The sequence below is a fragment of the Telopea speciosissima genome, unplaced genomic scaffold (assembly GCF_018873765.1).
Source record: "Telopea speciosissima isolate NSW1024214 ecotype Mountain lineage unplaced genomic scaffold, Tspe_v1 Tspe_v1.0107, whole genome shotgun sequence".
Taxonomy (NCBI): Eukaryota; Viridiplantae; Streptophyta; class Magnoliopsida; order Proteales; family Proteaceae; genus Telopea; species Telopea speciosissima.
In genome coordinates this window covers 27,313-52,230 of record NW_025317443.1, presented here as the reverse complement: position 1 = coordinate 52,230, position 24,918 = coordinate 27,313, and the positions used below count along the sequence as shown (strand labels likewise).

The 24,918-nt window shown below is 42.4% G+C and overlaps 1 protein-coding gene across 1 annotated transcript in view; it reads right to left on the bottom strand.

Annotated features, from left to right (window-relative positions):
- LOC122647650 (putative methyltransferase C9orf114) overlaps nucleotides 1–23,898 on the bottom strand; it is a 42,996-nt gene extending 19,098 nt beyond the window's left edge. Inside the window, exons 1-6 of the mRNA XM_043841010.1 lie at nucleotides 23,617–23,898; nucleotides 23,440–23,487; nucleotides 23,020–23,196; nucleotides 22,876–22,942; nucleotides 16,758–16,822; nucleotides 14,644–14,722 (exon numbers count right to left, since the gene is read on the bottom strand). Coding sequence (XP_043696945.1) covers nucleotides 14,644–14,722; nucleotides 16,758–16,822; nucleotides 22,876–22,942; nucleotides 23,020–23,196; nucleotides 23,440–23,487; nucleotides 23,617–23,865 — 685 coding nt within the window. The 5' untranslated portion in view covers nucleotides 23,866–23,898. The remainder of the gene's footprint in view (nucleotides 1–14,643; nucleotides 14,723–16,757; nucleotides 16,823–22,875; nucleotides 22,943–23,019; nucleotides 23,197–23,439; nucleotides 23,488–23,616) is intronic.
- Nucleotides 23,899–24,918: the final 1,020 nt, after the last annotated feature.

Below are 24,918 nucleotides of genomic sequence, written 5' to 3'. Positions count from 1 at the left end.
CTGAGTCCACTGGAGTTGCCGATAACCACCAAGGGCACCTTCTTGCTGTTCACACAGTTGCTCTTACCTTCAACCGTCATACTCTCTATCACTATCTGAGTACAGTCTCCACCATTTTCTCTAATCCTATTGGCACTATTTACTTTCGTCTCCAAAGACCTCAGTATCTAGCTCGTTTTCTCCGCCTCTTTGCTCCCATACCTCAATGGCTTCTGTCCCTCTCTGCTCTTGATGACGACCCCTTCGTCACCTATATTTTCCATCGACCACCTGATTTCATCCATCATCACTTGGTCACACCTCCCATCCTGGATCACAATCTTATTGCCTATGATCCGACCTTCTCTCTCCATGGCACCAGTACCGAAGATCTCTTTGTTCACCGTGATGATTCCGAGGCTCACAAAGAACGATGGTACACCTTCATGACCACTATGTGCTCCTACAACCATGTTGATCCTGCAACCCTACCAGCTTGCCTTCTCCATGACACCCGTCATGACTTGGGGCGTCAACAATTGAATTACGAAGACCTTGATCATTCGGCGAATCATGAGCGAACACACTGGAGTTCCGAAGTGGACCATGCAGCTTGGACATGTTCATCCCTTACACCAGTGACACCGACTTCGCCGATTAGTGCCTGTCATTATCGGTTTTCCCGTCTTGTCTTTTACTATTCCAATCTGTCCTGTAATTGCTTTTGTCAACAGAGTTGGTTTGTAAAGTCTTAAAATAACTGTGGTTTGTTTTAAAGTCTTAAAGTAACTGTGGTTTGTTTTAAAGTCTTAAAGTAACTGTGGTTTGTCCTAAAGTCTTAAAGTAACCTTGGTTAGTAACCTTGGTTTAGTTTGTTTTTATTTAGTATGCTTGTCTATTTAAGCAGCTCGTCTGCTTAGTTTGAAACCAAGTTCCGCACTGAATATGAAAACTCTGAATATGGTATCAGAGCCTTGTGAGTAATCCCTTTTGCCTTCTGTTCGACGGAGCTCTGCTCCTTGGCCTCTTATCTGTGCTGATGATTTCCATTTATGCCGCCTAAGTATGCTCTGCAGATGCCGTCTTCGACGGATCCTCTGCATCAGAAATATGTGTGTGTGGTGTACGGTGGTCTTCTCCGACCAGGTTGGTAACGTCCCTTGAGTAAGGTGTGGGTCTGCAGACAGAGATCGCTCTAAATCCCGGCACACTCGGGTTACCTCCGGTCTGGTCAGAAAAGGACATTTTTCGCCATACATTATGTTTACTGTTCCCATCTCATGCCAGATAATAGTCCGGTGCATCTCTAAAGGACGGAAGACATCCCTCCTACTATCATGAGTTTACAACCTCCTACTGCTCCGGTCACTCTTAAATCTTCCCATGCCTCTAAGGTAGCCTACTTGTATGAACTTAATTATACCCCGGCTGAACAACAAATTCACCTAACCAACTTCCCCATCATAAACCCTTATGATGTTTTCCCCCAGTCTTCTACCTCAGTCACCAGGAAGATCAGGACGATCATATCTCCTAAAAAGACTCAAGGTCTAAAGGAGTACGTCCAGGCTCCTCCTTTCTCCCAGAACCAGGTCACTGCTAGTGGTAAAGAGCAATATTTCCCTGTGAACATCAGTTCTGAGCTGATCTGGCAATGGATCCAGTTAGGTTACACCCATCTCCATCTTGGTGCCGTCAAAATAGTCGTTACCTTCCACGGTCGCAAGGGTCTCCCAGTAGCCATGCGCCTTAATCTTCTGACACCGATTACGAATTTCCCGCGTACGACCATCACGGACGTTCGGACCACTCAACGATGGCACTTTTCACGGTGTATCCCAACTACAACATTTCTCTGCAAGATCCGAACTGCCCGATGCTTGGCGTTTACGATCTGATTGGCAGTGCGCCTCGAAAAGAGACAATGATAGCAGCCACTCTTCACTACCAGTGCCTACGGACTCCAAAATCATGCCATGAACCTTAATCCGGATTCTCCGAGTAATGATGCAGCCCTGTTCGTTCAGTTGGAGAGGACCGGATCCCTACTATCACTTATGTCCTCGCCAGGATCGACGAGAAGCGTACCGCTCAAACTCATTCTGAGTCATGGATCACGGCTTACGAGTCCACTCATAACATCCCAGCTGCTACTCCACCTCTGACGGCTACAAACCCTGTCTACAAGCCTCTTGAAGATGGCCGCACACTTGTCACATATCCAAAGCCTGTAGACATGTGCTCTATGATTCCTACGGCATTCCCAGCCTGGATGGACGACGTCGATGATCTCGAAGAAGATCCTCCACCTCCTCCACCTTCAAAGCCAAAGAAGAAAAAGCGCCAGCCAGATTCTCTATGGCTCCGCCACCAAGCCGGCTGTCCAAATGTCGGACCACTTGGAGAAGATCGTGGCAGATACCAATTTATAGTGGACTATGGCAATCACAAACCCTGTTCTTTAGGTTGCTGTTCTCCACCACCAGCTCAATCTCCTCCACCGGTCACGCCCTACTGTAAACCAGAGTTACCTCCGGCTCCGCCTTCCCCTCCAACGGATCCCCCGTTGATGTTGTGGCAGACTTAGATCCAGCAGCCCATTCCTTGTTTTATGGCTTCTAGTTCAGAAGGGATCAGCAGGAATTTCCCTCCCACTGCTGACTATGAAGATGCTGATCGTCGCCGCCACAAATGGAAAGTCACTCCCCCTAATGTCCTTGACAACATGGGACAGATGGCTGCCAATTCCACAGTTGAAGCACAGCTTAACTGGCAGGCAGAAAATGCTTTGGTCCAGAACCAATACCAAGAGCATCATACTCTTGCACTCCGGCAGAATGAATCCGACATCCGTTACCTCAAAACACGGATTGAATCTCTCAACCAAGAGCTAATGACTATAGCTATGACGGTGAAAGATTCCTCATATGCCTCCTTTCTCATCTCTGGCCGAGAAAAGGAAAAGAAACTGTTGGAAGAACAACTCAGGATGGCCCAAACTCAACCATTTCCATCCAGCCCTACTCTCTTCCCTGAGTCATTCACAACCCCGATTTACCATGAGTATTCAACTCCACATAGTTTTCCCACTGCTATGTTTAAGGAGTTACAGGACCAACAGAGACATCTAGCTTCTCTCAAAGCCAGATCCCCGAAACCGAAGCGATCCCATACATCTTACCCTGTCTCTTCCCAACCTGTTTTCCAACCTACTCCTATTTCCCTGCAAAAACCCATGGTTCAACCTACTTTCCAACACCTGACCACCATACAGGACCCCCTAGTTTTATTCCTTGGGTTCCTCCCAGATCAAAACCGGATATCCCAGATTCAGCTTGTCCTGTTATTCCTCTCCCAGAAAATACTAACACCCTCAGTACTTTCCTCACTCAGTTAACCCTGACTCCACCCAAGACCATACCTGTTTTGTCCATAGCCAAAGTTACCTCTGTTACCTCCTTCTCGGACACCGACTCTTCCACTTCCCAGAGTCCTCTACCTGCCTACCAAACCCATCCCCCGGCGCCAGATGCCTCTTAGGCTCCAATTGAACCTATTATCCATAGCAGCGACAGTGAAGTTGACACTACACCACAGCAACACCATCCCAGAGCCGCCCCTGCAGCTCCTCATATTCCCCCTCAGGCACCTATTCCTAGTCCTTTTGCCAATCAGGACCCCAAGCAGCTTTTCACCTTTGATGGTCTCCCTTTTCTAAATGGCCTGAGCGAATTTCGGAGTTTCATGCTTGGCTTACTGCAGAAATGTTAGTTGCTGGAGCCACAGACGGTACTGTTATTACCAAGTTCTTGGCCCGTACCCATGGAACCCTCAGACAATGGTTCATGGCCCTTGGTGGTTATCGGTAACTCCAGTGGACTCAGATTCCTATTGATGTCTTCATCGCCCAATTATACAATGAGATGATTGGACCCATTGAGAACAACAGACTCAAGGCCCGAGAAGAGTACTTCCAGATGAAGTGTTGCTCTTTCCAGAAGAATGATCTTGCTAAGCACTATACACGGATGTTGGACCGATTTTACATCCTTGGAGGATTGGACGACCCAAATATGAAGCAAGTGTTCCTCAATTCTTTCCCCGACCCTTTGGGAAAAGAGGCCATAAAATCCTTGCACCATTTCGGCCTCCAAATTGATCAAGCTCCTATCGGTCGTCTCTATCAAGAGATCCTTAGTGCTCTGCAGAAGTTGTGTGATCAGCAAGCATTCTTCCAACAATGGGAAAAGACCACCCATAGGCTCACAGATGCTTGTGACACATCCCATCTTAAGATCAAGTGCAAAGACAAAGACTGTTCTTATCCATCCAAGAAAAAGTCCCACTTCTCCAAGTTCAGTTCCCGACCAAAAAGGATACCCAGGAAGGATGGAAATCACAGATCTCATCGGTTCAAACGTAAGCATCAGCATGGGTCTCAGCAGAAGCCCTATAGGTTCTTCAAACGAAAGAAATTTCGGCAGAAGACCTCTACAAAATGCTATGCGTGTGGAAAAATCGGCCACTTTGCTCGTAATTGCCCTGACAAAGCTAAGCAAGCCAAATTAATGCATATGCTTGCCCCCTTTCCATCACTGATGATCCAGATGCAGATGTTGAATCCCTCTACTCTGTAGATGATGACTTCTCCCCGGACTTACTGTTTGTCCTTGAAAATTGGGAAGAAGAAGACTTGGATACCTCTTCCTCACCCGACTCCGAGTCCGATGGATTTGACCCCATCTACCCGATGGCCTCTTCTTTGCCCTCTCCTAACCCTCCTAAGTCACCAGCTTTTGCCATCACCAAGACCCCACTTCCTCAAACTAGCCTCTCCATATCTCCTACCACATGGGACCGTCCTATCAAAGTTATTCGCTACTTTGATACAGGTTGTTCCACAACCATATTAGCTCCCCATACCCTTCCTCCGGATTGTTGGAAACCTCACAAGCAGTTCTTCACTGCAGCCGATGGTCAAACCTTTTCGGTCAACCTCATCTCCAAACACCCTATCCGTTTCCAAATATTTCCCTCTCTTACCTTATGTCATACAGTCCTAGGATCCTCTCTTCCCGGTCGTGATGCCCTTATTGGTTTTGACATCCTTTGTCAGTTACCCCACCTCCGATGGAGTATACATGGTCTCGCCACAAGAAGCATTTCATCCTCGACAACTATTCCTAATTTGCTACTAATCACTCCTATTGCGGATGTTAAAACACAATTATTCCTCCAGTGGTGCGGAGAATCATGCATTTCCTTACCAAGTGTGATCATCCCCTCGCGGAACCGGAAGTTCTTCATCCGTCTCCCTTTCAAAAGAATGAGGATGCAAATCCTACAAAGTGCTACCTACGTATAGCCTGAACATCTCACCAGACGACAAGAAGTTGCCCTCCTAGAAGCTCAAGGCCTTATAGAGAAGACATCTTCCCCTTGGGCTTGTGAAGCCTTCTATGTGAACAAAAGAGCTGAACAGAAGCGTGGCAAACTCAGACTTGTGATCAACTACCAGCCCCTCAATGCATTTTCGGCTGACAACAAATTCCCATTACCTACACGGCCTGCCCTTCTACTTCAACTTTCCAAGGCGAAGATATTCAGCAAGTTTGATCTCAAAGCAGGATTTTGGCAGCTCGGAATTCATCCAGATGACAGGTCCAAAACCGGATTACGTATTCCCGGTGGGCACTTCCGGTGGGACGGTTCTCCCCTTTGGTCTCAAGGTGGCTCCTTCCCTATTCCAACAAGCTATGCTACAGGTCTATGCTCCCATTCAAGAACATGCTTTGATCTATATAGACGACATACTCCTCTTCTCCGCTACAGAGGAGGATCATGCTCTTCTACTTCAGCAGTTCTTAGACATCACCATAGCCTATGGTATAATGCTCTCACCCACAAAGATGGAAGTTGCAGTCGACACTATTGACTTTCTCGGTGTTACTATATCTAAAGGACAATTCCAGCTACAACCACATATTGGCCGCTCCCTCCTCGAATTCTCAGATGGCCCCCTCACTCGGCAAGAGTTGCAGCAGTTCCTCGGCATCATCAATTATATGACCGAGTTCTTACCACACCAGGTCCGATTCACGCATCATCTTCACCGACTCCTCAGAAAAGATGCACCACCCTGGTCCTTTGTTCATACCCAGGTAGACGAAGATCCAAAGCCCTGGCCCAGGTCATTACCAACTCTACGATCCATCTACAGGACTTCGTATTCTACGATCGGATGCCAGTGATACCCCAGTAGGGTGCGGTTCTACTTGAAGAGTCTCGGCCAAGGTTACGACGTGTATGCGGATACCGTAGTGGCATGTTCAAACCCGCCGAACAACACTACCACTCCACATTCAAAGAGATTCTTGCAGTCCGTCGTGGAATTGAGAAATTCCAGTTCTTCCTTATTGGCCATACATTCCAGATCCAGATGGATATGACCGCCTTCCCAAAGATGTTACGCTTCAAGCGGCGGCTCCTCGAATCTCAATACTACGATGGGCACAGTGGTTCTCACAATGGTCTTTCAAGGTTCGTCACATCAAAGGCAAAGATAATGTCCTTGCAGATTTCCTCTCTAGGACCAGGAAGACATTACCATTATCTTCTTCCATCCCTGCCCTTTGCATGCCCCTCACCCCTGGAGCTTCCTCATCTTCAGCTCCACCACAACCTGATCCACCTGACCCACTTCTTGACCTCTTACCGGCTCTTCCAGCATCCCTCTTCAGTAATATCTCCCTTCGTACTCTCAGGACCAATAGCATCTCTACCTACCAGTCCGTTCTTATCTCTATGGTCCATAATAATGGCCTTCAGTATGATTGGGTAGTCTGTCACCCAGATTTCCCTTTCCTTACTCCTTTCACCATCAACCCGGCCCTCTTCGATAAAGAATGTGTCGTGTTCTTCGCACCTTCTTCTGTTCACACGATTGCTCTCACCTTCAACCGTCATACTCTATCACTATCTCGAGTACAGCTCCACCATTTTCTCTAATCCTATTGGCACTATTTACTTTCGCCTCCAAAGACCTCAGTGTCTAGCTCGTTTTCTCCGCCTCTTTGCTCCCATACCTCAATGGCTTCTGTCCCTCTCTGCTTTTGATGACGACCCCTTCGTCACCTATATTTTCCATCGACCACCTGATTTCATCCATCATCACATGGTCACACCTCCCATCCTGGATCACAATCTTATTGCCTATGATCCGACCTTCTCTCTCCATGGCACCAGTACCGAAGATCTCTTTGTTCACCGTGATGATTCCGAGGCTCACAAAGAACGATGGTACACCTTCATGACCACCATGTGCTCCTACAACCATGTTGATCCTCTGACCTTACCGACTTGCCTTCTCCGCGACACCGTCTGACTTGGGGCGTCAACAATGAATTCTGACACCCGGTCATTGATTCATGGCGAACACCGGAGTTCGAAGTGGACCATGCACTGGACATGTTCATCCCTTACACCAGTGACACCGACTTCGACACAGATTAGTGCCTGTCATTATCGGTTTTCCCGTCTTGTCTTTTACTATTCCAATCTGTCCTGTAATTGCTTTTGTCAACAGAGTTGGTTTGTAAAGTCTTAAAGTAACTGTGGTTTGTTTTAAAGTCTTAAAGTAATTGTGGTTTGTTTTAAAGTCTTAAAGTAACTGTGGTTTGTCCTAAAGTCTTAAAGTAACCTTGGTTAGTAACCTTGGTTTAGTTTGTTTGTATTTAGTACATTTGTCTATTTAAGCAGCTCGTCTGCTTAGTTTGTAACCAAGTTCCGCACTGAATATGAAAACTCTGAATATGGGAGCCTTCTTTGGCAACTAGAATTGAAAGAAAAAAAAAAAAAAAGAACTTCTATTGAAGATTACATCCTGTGTGGAACTCAGGTGGGCTGTGGATCTCAGCAACTACATCCAAAAGTGGATCTCTTTTGGTGGACCTAGGTGGACTCCTACGGTGGGCTCTAGTGGATCTCTAGCAGCCAAAACTATCTTTTAATTTCTGTTTTCTTCTCTTCAACTTCAACCATTATCCCCACCATATCCACCATCAAATTACAACTTCATCACAATCTTTTCTTTTCATCCTCCTTTCATTTACAGCCTCCCTCTTCATAAACCCTCTAACAGTGGCACTTTCTTTGCTTTCCATTAAACCAGATCTCGACCTTGGCAGCAGCCAATTCTTGACTGCACCAGCTATGGCCCATACCACTGCAGAGTTGATGTGGATTAGATCTCTCCTACTTGAGATAGGGTTTCCAGTTCCAACCCCTACGAAGATGTTTTGTGACAGCCAGGCAGCCATCTATATTGCTTGTAATCCCATCTTTCATGAGAGGACTAAGCATATAGAGGTGGATTGTCACTTTGTTCGCAGCGCCATCTTAAAGAAATTGGTTGAGACACCGTTTGTCACTTCATCTTATCAGATTGCTGATGCGTTCACAAAGTCCTTATTTGCTCCTAGTTTTCGGTCTTGTTGTAACAAGTTGAGCATGGGTGATATATATGCCCCAGCTTGAGAGGGAGTGTTGAAAATTGAAATATGTGTTTATAAGGGCAGATAGGCCTTTTTACCTTAGTTCATTTCAGCTTTTCATTATGTCGGTTTATGCAGGGGCAGTTTTGTCCTAACAGTATGTATTGTTGGCCTGCGATAGAACATTCTGTTCTACCACAGGTCCCTTCATCCATTGGGGTTTGCGTGGATTCCTTCTCTTCTTCTTTTCTTCTATCTTCATCTTCTACCTCTAGTCTGATTAACTAATCCCTGATATTATAACTGTTCAGATATGTAAACCCGATAAGGGTATTTTGGGTATTTTCTATTTATTATTTCCTTTATTTCCCTACCTAGCTATCATAGTTGGCTATGGAGGGTTATATTTGTAATTTTGCCCTTCTTATGAAATCTATAAGTAAAAGGGCTGAGTGAAGACACAATCACTTAAGCCATTCTCTTAATTTCTGTCTTGCTAACATGGTATCAGAGCAGGACTCTAAAACCCTATTCTGATCTAAGGCAAAAAACCACCTCCTTCCCTCCATTGTTTTCCCCTTCTTCCCTCCTTTCTTCGATCTTCCTTCTCCTCTTCTTCTGGGTTCTTTCCCTTCACCTTAGGGCAGCACTAATGAGGTGATCTTACGATCCAGTTGCTGTCCTTCAAACCACCTCATCTTCTTCATGACATAAACTACATTTATGCCCGATAGTTGCTGCCTTTCTCCTTGCTTTCGGTTTTGAAGTTTTCCAAGTTTTCGAAGATTCAGCCTCTATACCTGCTGTAGGATGATCTTCTCTTGATTGGAGCTTCCCTTGCAACACTAACCAGCAACTATCAACCTTTCCCATTCCCTTCTTGCAGAACCTACCTTCTAATCGACCTTTTTTTTCAGTTTTTTGTTCAAAAAACTGCCTCCAATTGATTTCTGGGTTTGGACTGCTGGGCAGCCTGTTGGTGCTACTTCTTTTTGGAGCTATTTCCTACCCTCACAAGCTTCCCTCGACCTCAGTTTCAGCCGTTGGTTGTTCACCTTTTCAGCAATTGATTCTGCATACAAAGGTGCTCACCAGGTGTTTGATGAATTGCCTCTTATAGTTCTCCTTCTCCGTTTGGTGTGAAATTTTGAGGACTTCCCTCATCATTGAAGAGTACTCGATCGAGTTTTTCAGCGTCTTTCATTGGAGTTTCTTGGAGATATTGCTGCTGTCACTTGTTGGAGAATTTCTTGAATCATCATGACAGGTTCAGATTCCTCTTCTGCTACTTCTGGGCTTGATGGACAGCCCCGGACAGACTTCCTTCCCCTTACTGCTCCTATCAAACTCGATGGGACAAATTACCTAAAGTGGTCTCGGACTACCTACTTGACCATTGTTGGTCGTGGCCTTACTGGCCATATCCGTAGTACTTCCACTAAGCCGGCTGAAACTGGTTTTCCGCAAGAGAAGTGGATGTCACATGATGCTATGGTGATGTCTTATTTGCTCAACTCTATGCAACCAGATCTGTCCGACAATTTCCTGCTTTTGGAGACAGCCCATCAGATCTGGAGTGCCGCCAAGAAGACTTATGGGCATGTTGGGAATGCTGCTCAGGTGTATAAGATTCGCAAGAAAGCCCACGACCTCACTCAGGAGTTATCTGTCTCTACATACTATGCTGCCCTCAAAAGCTTGTGGCAGCAAGTGGATCACTTCTCCACCTATCAGCCCTCTACACCTGCTGATATTGCTGCCTATCGCAAACACATTGACAGTATCCGTGCATTTGACTTCTTGGCAGGTCTGAATGTGGAGTATGACCCTATTAGAATGCAAGTGCTGAACCAGTCTCCCTTTCCTACACTAGAGCAGCCCTTTGCCATGGTTCATACAGAGGAGACTCGTCGGACTGCGATGTTACATGCTCCTACTCTTGCTTGGTCTGCCCTACAGACTACTTCAAGCCCCACTCCCATTACCATTACTGATTGTGGTAATGCTGCCTCCAAGGAGCCGGTCAAGTGTGAACATTGCAACAAGCCTTATCACACCAAGGCTCAGTGTGGGAAGTTACATGGGAAGCTTGCTGATTTTAAGGCGAAACGAGGCAAGGGGAAGCTCAAACCGAAGGCAACTCTAACCGAAGCTGCTGCTCCTATTGCTACGGTCCCCTCTACTGATACTGGTTTTCTCCAGATGAGCTACTAGCCCTCCGTCGCATGTTCCAGACACCTTTCACTGCACCATTTGCACCTGCTGCCACTTCTGGTTCTTACTTTACCTCAGGTACTCTAGTCGGTAGTCATTGTGCATCGGCTGTCTCTAGTCCTTGGATAATAGACTCCGGTGCCACTGACCACATGACTGGTTCCTCCCATGTATTTCATCATTATTCTCCTTGTTTTGGAAAAGATACTGTTCGAGCCGCTAATGGTTCCCTTTCTCCCATACATGGAAAGGGTTCCATTCACTGCTCTCCTACCCTTGCACTAAATTTGGTTTTGCATGTTCCTTCATTTCCTACTAATCTTCTTTCCATTAGTAGTCTAACTAGAGATTTGAACTGCAAAATAACTTTCTTTCCTTCTCATTGTGTCATACAGGACCTGGTGACGGGGCACACGATTCGGGGTGGTAAGGTACATGGTGGTCTCTACATACTTGACACAGGTCAGACTTGTTCACCATCAGCTTCATCCTCAACTTATCAATTACATCTAGTCACCTCTCCAGATCTCCATCTATGGCATTGTAGGCATGGTCACCCTCTACTACGAACTTTAGCTTTTTTGTTTCCTCATCTTGTCAAGGATTGTAAACTGAATGAGTTATTATGTGAGGCCTGTGTTTTGGCCAAGCAGGCTCGTTCAACCTATTCTCCATTAAATAAAAGAAGTTTTTCACCATTTGCTTTAGTTCATACTGATGTGTGGGGCCCTGCTCATCGTGTCTCCATTTCTGGTCATCGTTGGTTTGTTTCCTTTATTGACTGCTTTACTCGGACAACTTGGGTTTACATGATGCAACACAAAAGTGAGGTCTTTCGCTGTTTTCAGCATTTTCATCGCATGATTCAGACTCAATTTGGTACCACATTAAAAGTTCTAAGGAGTGATAATGGCAGAGAATACCTGGAGGGACAGTTCCAAACGTATTTGGCTAAAAATGGAATCATTCATCAGACTAGTTGTGTTGACACTCCTGCCCAAAATGGCATGACTGAGAGAAAAAACAGACACCTTCTTGAAGTAGCTCGGGCCATTATGTTTGCTCGTCTTGTTCCTCCCCAATATTGGAGCAATGCCATCCTCACCGCTGCCAACCTCATCAACAGAATGCCTATTCGTATCCTTGATGGTCGTGCTCCTATTGACCTTCTCCAAGGTTCTTCCTCTTTTGTGGTGCCTCCCAAAATTTGTGGTTGTCCATTATGCTCGCAACCACCATCCTCATGGCAAGCTGGATCCTCGAAGCATTCAGTGTATTTTTTTGGGTTACTCATCCACCTAGAAAGGATACAAGTGTTATCACCCACCTACTCGGCGCACCTTTGTTACTATGGATGTAGTCTTCCATGAATCCTTGGCATATTATTCTCAGCCACCTTTTCAGGGGGAACATGATCCAAGTTTTAAAGACGTGTCTGCTATTCTTCCAGCTCCTATTCAGGGGGAGCCTTCCTCAAAGCTTCCACCTTCTGCTCCCATTCAGGGGGAGTCTTCCTCTCCAAAGCTTCCACCTTCTGCTCCTGTTCAGGGGGAACGTAGACCTGTGAGTAAGATCCCTGTTGACAAGATCTATACCCGGACACACAAAGAGCAAGTTGAGATCACCACTACCGTACCTCTTCTCCAATCGTTAGGTCCTGATCCAAATCCAGACTCTGCTTCATTACTTGGTAAGGATCCTTCTCTTGATTTACCTATTGCTACTCGTAAAGGCATTAGGTCTTGCACCCAACATCCCATCTCCAACTTTGTTTCCTATTATGCTTTGTCTCCTTCCTATCGTGCATTTGTGTCCTCTCTTTCCTCTGTTTCTATTCCTCAGAAATGGCAAGAGGCAATTGTAGATCCAAAGTGGAAAGCAGCCACGATGGAGGAGATGAGTGCATTATCCAAAATGAGACTTGGGAGCTAGTGGTTCTTCCTCCAGGCAAGAAACCAGTTGGTTGTAAGTGGGTATTTGTTATCAAGCAGAAGGTGGATGGATCAGTAGATAGATACAAGGCCAGACTTGTGGCAAAGGGCTTTACCCAGACTTATGGGATTGACTATCAAGAGACACTTGCCCCAGTTGCAAAGTTAAACACTGTTCGGGTCCTATTGTCATATGTTGTCAATCGAGGTTGGGAATTGCAACAATTGGATGTAAAAATGCATTCCTTCATGGAAAACTGGAAGAGGAGGTATATATGGAGGTCCCTCTTGGCTTTTCTTGTGACAAGAGTCATGGGAAGGTTTGTAGGCTGAACAAGGCATTATATGGGCTGAAGCAATCTCCTCGGGCATGGTTTGGCAGGTTTCATAAGGCAATGATCTCTATAGGATACAAACAGAGCAATGTTTATCACACCTTGTTCATCAAGCGAAATGGAGATAAGGTCACTCTTCTTATAGTCTATGTTGATGACATAGTTGTGACTGGTAATGATGCAGATGAAGTCTCTCACCCGAAGAAGTTCTTAGGACCAGAATTTGAGATAAAAGACCTAGGACAACTCAGGTACTTTCTTGGGATTGAAATTGCCCATTCTCCCAAAGGCATTTTTCTCTCCCAAAGGAAGTATGTTCTAGACCTACTCGCAAAAACTGGTTTGTTAAGGTGTCATCCATGTGACACCCCCTTGGAAGCTACTATTCGTTTGCAAGAGAAAGATGGTGATCCAGTTGATAAGGGTCGATATCAACGACTGGTGGGAAAACTAATTTATCTCTCCCATACCAGACCAAACATTGCATTTGCAGTAAGCTTGGTCAACCAGTACATGCATGATCCCCACTCTATTCATATGGCGGCTGTCCTTCGTATTCTCCATTACTTGAAGTCAGCTCCAGGAAAAGGGATTCTTCTCTCTCCGCATGATCATCTTCGCATTGAGGCTTACACAGATGCTGATTGGGGTGGGAATCCAGACCGGAAATCCACTTCAGGCTATTGTACTTTTGTAGGAGGCAACCTTGTCACCTGGCGAAGTAAAAAAGCAAAATGTGGTGGCAAGATCCAATGCTGAAGCTGAGTTTCGTGCCATGGCCCAGGGCATATGTAAACTTTTGTGGCTTCAGAGTCTGCTCCAAGATATTAGTGGTTCTGTTCATCTTCCAATGATGTTGTACTGTGACAACAAAGCAGCAATCAGCATTGCCCACAATCCAGTGCAGCACGACCGTACCAAGCAGGTGGACATTGACAGACACTTCATCAAGGAGAAGTTTGAAAGTGGGCAGATTTGTACACCTTTTGTGAAGTCAGGTGATCAACTTGCAGATGTCTTCACAAAAGGATAAAGTGGAAAGTTGTTTCATCCTACCTAAGTCAAGTTGGGCATGTATGATATATATGCACCAACTTGAGGGGAGTGTGAGATATGTAAACCCGATAAGGGTATTTTGGATATTTTCTATGTATTATTTCCTTTATTTCCCTGCCTAGCTATCATAGTTGGCTATGGAGGGTTATATTTGTAATTTTGCCCTTCTTATGAAATCTATAAGTAAAGGGGCTGAGTGAAGACACGATCACTTAGGCCATTCTCTTAATTTCTGTCTTGCTAACAATAACAGCATTCTTCACTCTCAAATGAACCAGCCACTAAAACTAACATTCTTCAATGGCAAATGAACCAGCCACTAAAACTAACATTCTTCAATGGCAAATGAACCAGCCACTAAATCTCATAGTAATATTGAAAAATCATAACTTCTTTCTTTCTTTTTTTTTTTTTTTTTTTTGGGGTGGGGGGTAAATGATGATAACTAAGTAAAAGTGGATAAGGTAAATTCCTATATGGGAAAAAGAGGGGGGAGGAATGAAAGAATACACCAATATAGTTTCAGTTTTCACTACCACCACGAACTGTTCTATTTTGACACAACATATTCTTGAAAGAAAGGGGGGAGGGGGGAACAGGTAGAAGCAGAGTAAAACAATAGAGTACTTATTATACCTTGTTCCAAATGGCGGTTGCTTCCCATAGCTACAGTAACCCGAATTCCAGGATCAATTACTTGGTCAATGACAACATTCTGCACAGTTTTGCATGCACCGTAGCCAAATACAATGACAAATAGTCTCATCTTAAGTCATAACTTCTAATCAGGTAGGTACCAAAAGAATTCATAGGAATATTTATAGTGAATGGTGTGTCCTAAATATGATCTATGAAAACTAAATTAAGCAAAGTTCAGAGGTTTTGCTTTCAGGAGTCCATAGAAAACAACATATTACTTGAATATTCCTTCTACTGATTAAAACAAATAGCAAGAAAGGAAAGGAAAAGTTAAAGGAGCATAAGAGATGCTTGGTGAAATCAGTCACAAAAAGGGCAAGCTGCTTAGATACTGAACTTTGGGACTTTAAAGTTTTCCCATCGCCAGTCTCCAAAGGACAAACCACTTAAATACTAAATTTCTGTATTTAAAAATTTCCCTAAATTTCCCTGCAGCTCAGAGTGCCTAAGTCAGGCATCATAATCCACCCCTCCCCCCTCAGACACGCACACACACACACAGAAGTAACTTAAAAAGGGGAAAATAAAAGAAAGCTCTTGTACCAGATCCTTGCAGATTCTATCCACATAAATATACAGAAAAAGGTTAGCTACCTAGGTCACTTGGCTAAGCTTGGTAATGTCAGTTCTTGGTTTAGGCACAATTCAGATTCCATGCCCAACTGCATTCTCCTCTATGTATCAAACTTTTCCCATTGTATTATCAGCCGGAGACCAATTATCACAATGTTGACTTTTTTTAAGCCACTTTTCAAACTTCATTCTTGTTAAGGGCCTTGAGGCTTGTACCATGGGGGTATTCTTGTTCAGGGGCTATCATGGATAATTACTACAATATATTGTACCTCAGGAGACATAGTTGTTTAGGCGCCTACACGAAACCAAGGCGATGGAAAGGGCTAAAAACCAAGTCGACATCAACAAGGCGACAAGGCGTCGCCTAGGCAACCAAGGCGACACCAGAAATCAAGGCGAGAGAAAGGCGCCTGGATGACTAGGTGATGCCTTGACAACTATGTCAGGAGATGGACAAGAATACCCCCACGGTACAAGCATTAACAATTCCGCTACACAGGAAGAACTCTACCGCATGATTGGCTAAAAGTGGACCTTTTCAAGGTACCACATGGCGGACTTTGTAAATGTAGCCAAGCTAGGTGAAAACTGAGCTTATGGCTATTAGTTTCTCCTTCAATTCATTTTCTTCACAAGTTCTTTTTCACACTTTTTTACCCCTTTACATAACATTAATTGATTGATGAATGATTTTTGAATTCTTATCATGGAACAAGTAATTCTCTTCACAGACTTGGTCAGATGCTTGGATAGTCTTTCTTCAAAGAATTGAAAAGTTTGGGACATATATCGATTTAGAGAGGGGGAGTTAAATTTCCATTAAATTTTGTAAATGTTCCATCAAGTTTTGCCTTTCATAAACTTGGAGTCTGGCCAATAAGAGACACAGAGACCAACACATATCCCACACACATAAGCACAAAAGCGGTTTAAGGCTTCTCATATGTTTGCAATGCATGGTTGGCTCTATTGATGCAACAGACCCAAAAAATAAGTTGCATCAACGCCCAGCAGAGAATTTCAGGTTTATGTCTACACCTTCCAAAATGAATTAAGATCTACTAGTTTTATAGTAGTTGTACTATTTCTGCTGCCATACTCTTTGACTCTCTTTTGTTCGAATAAAATATGTTATTCATAATATAATATTTTAGAACATGTATAATGACATTAATGCATGACCATGCTTTTACCAAGTCAGAACTTTGACCACTTAACAGCCTACCATCCACAACAGATTGAAAGGATGGAACTGATACTGCATCACACTGTGTGGCTAAACTTAGTGACTTTGTTGATGTTAAATGAGTACTTCACAATGCAATGCAAGCTGTAGAATAGAAACTTATACTTGTAATCATAATTAGGTAAAACAATGATCCTCACAAAAAATTGCCCACATGATCAAAGTAAAATACATCTATATTCTATAGAATCTCCTCGTGATAAACAGATCTTGACAAGTGCAACCAGACCTTACTTAGACCAACATCAACTAGTGTTTTCATAGAGTCTCTAGCTTTCTCCGTCAATGTTAGACCTGCAAAAATTTTATGATGATTCTCAAACAAAAAAGGAAATAAATTTGAATACATGAATGAATAAGCAAGGAAGAGTGAAAAAATACAATCAAGCTAAAAACTGCAAACAACATAAAGTCCACATATCGAGACACTTTTTTTTCTTGTGATGGGGGACATAGGGTATGGATATTGGAAGAAGATGATCTCCATCATCTAGAAGACACCTTGTAGCAGGAGTGAGAACCTAATGTAGGACATTGTAGGCAACCCAAGAGGGGGTGAATTGGGTTAATGCGGAACCTTAGCACAACTAAAAATCCTCTGCACTATCTTTGCAATAGCTTTCTCAAAACTTCATTCAAAAGTCTCTCCTTCCTCATCTTGTTCTGTAGGCATTTCAGCATAAGCCTCTTCAACCTTATCTATCACTTTCTGTTTCAATTTCAATCTATTTACAGTAGCAGTATCTAGGGGTTTTTCAGTGTCAACTTCAACCAATTCCCATCAAAGTTAACATCTAAATGTCTCGTTGTTTTTGCACTGAGTTTCCCATTTGGTAGATTCCCAACATGACACACATCACTGCAGTATGACACTATGACATATTCTTGATGATGATTTACGGGTGGATTAGAGGATTTCCAGTATATAAACACCACACGATAAAGGTTTGGAAAGAGCTTAACTCATCTCTATGACCAGAATTTGGAAGAATTGAATATGAGACAATTAGTGAAACAACTTCAGATTTGGTCTCAAATTCTTCCTTTCTATTCTATCAAGAAATTGATTTGATCCAGTCAGATCTCTGGCAACATCTCTTATAGAGGCAAAATCAGAGATGAGACCACCTCTGTTCCAGAAGATCTTGGATCCTACATTTGATATGTTCAGAATGCTGGCCAAGGATGAGGAAAGTAATGGTTCTACCCTTCACTTGAGTTAAAAATTATAATGGGGTCTTCTGCATAATAATGATGACTCATATTGCAATAAAAATGCCTGACTAAGGTTGGATAACATTTTTCTTTGTTGGAAAGCATATTTAACCATCCAAGTCTTTCAAACATATTTTGAACACCATAATCATTTAACTCCTGAAATAATACACACCAGTCAAGGATAATCTTCCTCTTCTGAAATTGTGATCAAGGTGCCACTCTTTGAGTATCAATAAATCAATGGTGATCAAAATCCTTAGTAATTTTTCTCCTTGGTTCTCCAACAATCTCTTTCCCTTTCCTTTTATCTACTCTTGGAGCCATTCAGTGCAGTATTATCAAACCCTAGATGAGCAGCTTATGAATTCAAATGGGGAAATAGTAAGTATTTAAGAGAATCACTTAACGAATGACGGATTTTAGGATGGGAGAGAGGAAATTTCAGCTTAGGATAGCTGGGATGCAACAGTGATCGAGGGGTGAAAAGATCCAGTGAAGAACAAAGTCTTTGAATAACTCAAAATAAAGCCCATCATGGGTATTTCATGGAACCGGCCGACTGTCCCATGGCTCCTATGTCTAAACAACCATACGTGATTTTCTTAATAACTTTGCAACTTGCAACTTACACTTTCTCCCAATGATTTGATAAGTACCAGTTCACTCTTCCATTAAGCACATCAATTTGACTAAGAAATGTGAGTGGATACTCAATTTTATTTAACAAGCATAATCTAATCCATGTGACTATTAATTTCCAATTTTCACATGGTTAACACATTCAAGCACATGAGTATATAATCAACATATATGTCAACACATGCTATATGAATGAGCTACAATAAAATCATATCAAGCATATTTAGCTCTAGCAAATTAAGGACATGCTCATTTTTAAGCCATGCCCACTTGAGCATGCATGCTTAGGTGGAGTGGGAAGAATCCCCAACTCCAACTCTCTTCCACACTCTTCCATTCATTTTGATATAATCATTTTCAAGATCAATGTGGGAAGTATGCCTTACATACCTAGTATTCTTAGAATGAAGATTTGGCCTCCCATACCTGACATTATTGTGACCCCTTTTAGTAAATCTGACCTATTATTGTTCACTTTCTGCATAGGTCTTCTAGGATAATTTATATATCTTCCCTTCTTGATTCTGCCAAAAGGGTTCATCTTAGGCTTAGGGCAGCTTTCCTTTGGTCTTTGAGTAGAATTCAGTTGTCCTTCCTTTGGCTTTTGAAGAGGATTCAGATGAACTCTCTTTTCAGTTTCAACAATACCTGCAGAATTTTTAACAAGAGAGCTATCTTGGCCTTTGGTATCCAGTTAAGATTGGATCCTTGCCGATTAGTGTGCTCTTTTTCAGGGGATCTTGAAATCTAAACTGTTGAACTTAAACTTGGGAATTCTTTTTCTATTTCAACAAATCTTTCCTTAAGATTAAATCTGTTTCTTTCCAATATCAAGTATTCAGAGGTAAGAAAATCACATTTAACGATTAAATCCTCAAACATGGAACATACTAAGTCCAAGTACTGATGATTTATCTCTTGTTCACTAAGCCGAGTTGCCATTGCTCTTTGGAGTGTTAAGTCCTTTTGAAGAAAACCCGCTCTAATACCACTTGTAGGACCGTGTAGACAACCCAAGAGGGGGTGAATTGGGTTAATGTAGAATCCTAGCCCAATTAAAAACCCTCTAAATTTTCTTTTCAATAACTTTCTCAAAACTTCAATCAAATATTAGTAATCAAAACACAATAGAAGAGATTGAAGGGAATAGAGAAAGAGAGACTGCACACACACAGATTTATAGTGGTTTGGCATGGCCTCAATACCGTCTTATGTCCACTCTCAAAGCCCTCGCCGGCATTGAATTCCACTAAAATAATCTCCTTACAGGGTAGGAGAAACACCCATACAATAATCCCCAAGTACAACCACACTCTCCTTGAAGGGTAGGAGAAACACCCAACCACTCTCTCCTTGCAAGGTAGGGGAAACACCTCAGAATAGTTTCCAGGGACTATCAACCCTCTCACTAATCACCCCGTGATCAGAACACAATCACTATAAAGTGATTCACAATGGCTCAAAAGGCCAAAACACAAGTTACCTCTTTTCAAGGTAGATATGCAAGTTGTAGCACATATGTTGATCCCTTTTGCTCAGTGGCTCATGCTCGATGACTGACTTGATTTGCAAGTTTTAGCTCTTGGCCTCTTTGCTCCATAGCTCATTAGATTTGCTTGTTGAAACACAAAAGCAGTGGAATTTTTCACGTTTTACCCCGGCAGAGTTTCCACACAATTTTGCCTAAAGTCCTCTTTTGAAAATCAAGTCATTTCACTATTTATAGACCCAATGCCAACAATAAAAAAAACTTACCGTTATGTGTTCTAAAGGATCTATTTTTTGAACTCTGGTCGACCCAACTAATCGTTTGTATGATCAAGGATGCTATCGGTAACCAACGGATCATGTACCAGTAGACTACTAGTGTGGTTACCAGTTGACTACTCTACTCAGAACCGGTTGGCCACTCAATCGACCGACAGTGTTGTAAATGACCTATTCTCACTTTTAAACCATATCACTTGGACATATTTTCTAGTTGGTTCTCATATCATGCCAAATGAACCAATATAAGGTCCATTCAAGCAACCAATAGGGCTAAGTCAAGGTTCATGATAGATGTCAATCATTTAGGTCCAGTTTGACTTAGTTAGTATACACTATGAACCACCTATCTTAGGTTTTTCATTTCAAGTCCATAGATGATGAGCTTAGCTTGAGCACATGGGATCATTATATCCTAGGATCATGATCATCTAGATAAATACAAGATGAAAACCATAGCATAAGATTACATTCAAGCAAACAAAAATAATTCTTCCAATCTTTTGCTCTATTTGTTTGAATCCTTATGGATGGCTTGACTTGATCTTCCAGTTTGAGCTCCACCAATCCATGACAAAGTCTCTTGAGCAGCTTAATATCTTCCAGTTTAATGCTTGGGCTCAAGGACACACTTCTCAATGTTGGAACTTGAATACTCATTAAAGCACTATGGAAGAGCAAGATAGCTTTTTCACACACAAATAGAATATGATCACCAAAACATTAAAAAATATTAATAATCAAGATTGTACTTATGGCATCCTTTTCCTCAACACTTATGACCAAGAAATTTGATATTTTTTACATCTTCTCCAATGTCATAGCCCACTCGTAAGATTGGAAGTCCGCATGATGTACAGCAAGGATGGAGTCATGGAAGATATGTTAACAACATTATCATGCGTTATGGAACCGTCAAATCATTTTGTCGTCCTTCTGTTAGTTTTTTAGCCTTTTTGGGTATTCCATCAGAAACAGGGTACTTGTTCCGGCTATGATTACCCCATTACATGTTTATGGTTCACAGTTCACTAATCTGTGGATCAATCTAGCTCACTGGGTAGGTTTTTGAAATTTTATTTTTTTAGTAAACTTGGAATTGTTCTAGCTATGACTACCCCATTACTTGTTACATGGTTCACAGTTCACTACTATGTGGATCAACCTGGCTCATTGGGTAGTTGTTCTGGCTATGATTACCCCATCCTGTTACTTGAAATTGTTGGCTTTATTTCGTTAGTCAAACAAACAATAGATGACTTCAAGCTAACAATTAACTTCTCCTTTCATACACTAATGAATTCCAAGAACCTTTCCCTTTGCAAAAAATCCAAAAGATGAAGGTGTAAATAATTGGAGAGAATTCACAAAACATCAAAAGCTTTAACATATTACAGATTGATATGTAAAGAAAAAAACTGATCTAACACGTAGAGAGAGTGGCATCAATGAACCGGTGCTTTAATATATTGATAATCCACATGTCAATGACATCAAAAAAAAAAAAAATGCGCACGTCAATGAACTAAATTTGCCATATTATGAGCATCTTCAAAAAGAATCAGTTGCAATTCAGAGTGCCTGTTATAAACCAGGTATCCTAGTTTTGGAAATTCCGATCTTTGCATTATGGGGTAGAGAGGAAAGGTTTATAAGGAGACGTACCCTCTTGGGAATTCTTTAAGATTCTTCAGGGACAGACCTTACGCCCTATCCTGTTATTGGTAAAACTACGGTGATGGCAATCTTTGGGTTTCTTCTAGTAAAGACTTAATGAGAATATCAATAACACTTTGAAATATTTGGCGCTAGTGTTGATGTTTTTCCCCAAAAATTAAACAGAGGAGACTCAACATACCCACTTTAGAAACAAGGTGATATCTTTCCCCAGTAACTTTCGTATGTGTTGATTGACAACCACTTAGTATTGAAGCAGCATGGAGAGATAGGAAGGATCATCCACCATAAATCTGAAGGCATAAACACTCTAATTTAATTTTTTTTTCCTTTAATGGGTCTGGAGCATGTGGCTTGAAGTGAGAAACTATGGACCATGTTACAGTTCAATGCATAGGATCCCTAGCGACCTCCCGATGGAAACATGTCCAAACAGCCCCAGCCATTAATGTGAAAGCACACGGCAGCAGTCATGAGTAGTATCTCATGGATTCTTAGAATCTAACAAGTTTCTAGTATTAATTTTATATTATCTTTTGCATCATAGTTTAATTGGATTAAGATTTTATTACTATTTAGTTTAGGAATACTGTTATTTAGAATCTTCTCAAGCATGAATAAAGGCTGTTTTATGAGAGAACTAGCAAGTTCCCCAGGGTTCTGAATTTCTTCTAGATTTAGGAGTTAAACTTTTAACGTTAGAGGGCACAATCAAAAGTCTTTTCAGGGCAGAATTTGTGTTTTCTCTCTAGGCCAATAAGTTCAATTTTTTTAAGCAATTATCTTGCTTCTAACTCAGCTACAAATCTCAGGACTTCTTGTTGTGGGTACATTACAAGGCCTGATCATTAGACCCAGAGCTATCTACCACAAAGTACAAGTTTCAGCCATTTCACCATTTCACCATTCATTGTCCAACTCCTAATCCCTTGTTTCTCTAAAATGAGATCATCAATTCCAAGTTATTCCAAGGCCAGTCCATTAAAATGAGTGTCGCTAACATTAAAGTGACAAACACGAGGCATATATATAAAGAAAGATATTACCTTCCCGATAAGGAGCCCATTCATGCTTGCGTAGATGGTGTGGAGCATCAAGAGGTGGCAACAATCCCTGCAAAATCCAAACAGAAATGAGGGCACTGAATAGTCATGAAATATCGTAAGTTAGAAAGATCTTGAGATTCATACCACAAATCTTAAGCTGTTATGCCAAGGGAAGAGATTTCGTCTTAGATACTGAGGTGTCTCGAGATACTGCAATATCCTTACAAGAAATGGAGCACCAGTTTCACTGCCATCAGCATCCCCTGCTGTCGTACGACTAGAATCATCTACCGAAACACTCTTATTGTCGAATACTATCACCTGTCAGAACAATAATTAGCTAAGCCCTCCCATAAATTTGTCACTTCGAAGTTCAAAACTATTTCACAATCTGGAGAGCATGCTAACTTCGAATTCCCAATAACTTCATCGTTAGGTTTGCAAAAATGTGTTACATACATAGAAACCCAATGCCTTCTCTCAACTCGAACCACATAAAATGTTCAAACACCACCCAATCACTCACAAATAGCAACAGAGATTAACTCAGTAATAAAGGCTGACCTCATCGACTCGAAAAATGGTAGCAGCTCGAGCTATCTGACCAGCCAACTGAAAGGGGCGAAAAAGAGAGATTTAAAGGTGAGATTGAGCTAGAAGATTGAAGGTCACTAAATAAAAACTAAAAGCATAACATTGAGGAATGGCAAACTCGAACTTAAAGAAAATAGGAGAGATTACTCGAGTCGCCAGTTCGAGCGACTGTGCGTTATCGATGATGGAGCCAGACACAGCGATGCTGACTGTTGGTATCTCCTTGGTCGTGTCGTTATTGTTCTCCTGCTTTCTCTTCTTCTTCTTTTTCTCCTCTTTGTTTCCTTCTGCGTCTCCATTGATGAGCTTAACGTTTGCTCCATTTTTTAGCTCGTTCTTCTCTTCTCCATTCTCAGCATCGGTTTCGGTTCTCTCTCTCCTCTTCTTCTTTCCCATTGTCGTCGATCTTCTCTTCTTCTCTTCTTCTCTTCTTTGTTTTTCGTCCCTCCTCCTAGTCCTCGTTAAGTCTTAACAAACGTGCCACTGATGCCTCAGGGTTCAAAGAACGCCGAATCGGTTCGGGAATCACCCGATTTTTACGAGTGATACGTCCAGGAATTTCTTGGATAAAAACATCACAATTCTTGGAATAATCTTCAAATTTTCCGATTCTAGGACTTGTTCAGACCGATTCAAGCCAATTCCAATCCGAATCGGAATCGGCACTGAGCACTTCTGTCACCGATTATGTGTTTTAAAACCCTAAGAGGCCTCCTAAGAGGGAAACGATACAGTGCTTATGGATCCACCGAGGAATGGCCGACTGTCGATGGCCACTGGCTTGACTTCGTGAAGAGCTGAATCCTGAAGAGACCATTTGATTTGTACATTCATATTGGCCTTCTGAAAACCTATTTATCCAACTACCCTGTGGATCTCGACCCGAATTAGTAGGTCTGGGCCTGAACTACTCTTGTTATACTAATGATGTACTCATGGTTCAAATAAGCGGAATTGGCACGTGATCAGCCTTCATCAATTTTCGACTTTGATTCTATAGGAATAGATTAGGATTCGTCAGGGATGTAAACGGATCGGATTCGGCTCGGATAGTGCTACACCTGCATCTACATCCACATCTGATTAGCTTTCGGACGGATTTGGATAGTGCTAAACGGATATAGTTCGGATATTTTATCCATTTACATGTAAATATAGTTTTTTGGATATCTATAGCCTATTTGTATCCACATCCGTTTAGCTTGTGGACGGATTCGGATAGTGCTAAACAAATATGGATACAGAAACGGATTTCGGCTCTTCATTTACACCCCTAGGGAATCATCCACCCCCCCCCCTCTCCAGTCTCAGTTCTCATTCGAACGGATCCCCTTTCAGCCTTTGAATTAGCTACTACTACTATTGATGAAGGAACCTTCGTTGAGCTTTTTCACTCACTCGGGAAAGGCTCAATCATCAGAAATGGTTAGAGGAGAGCTTCAATCGAAA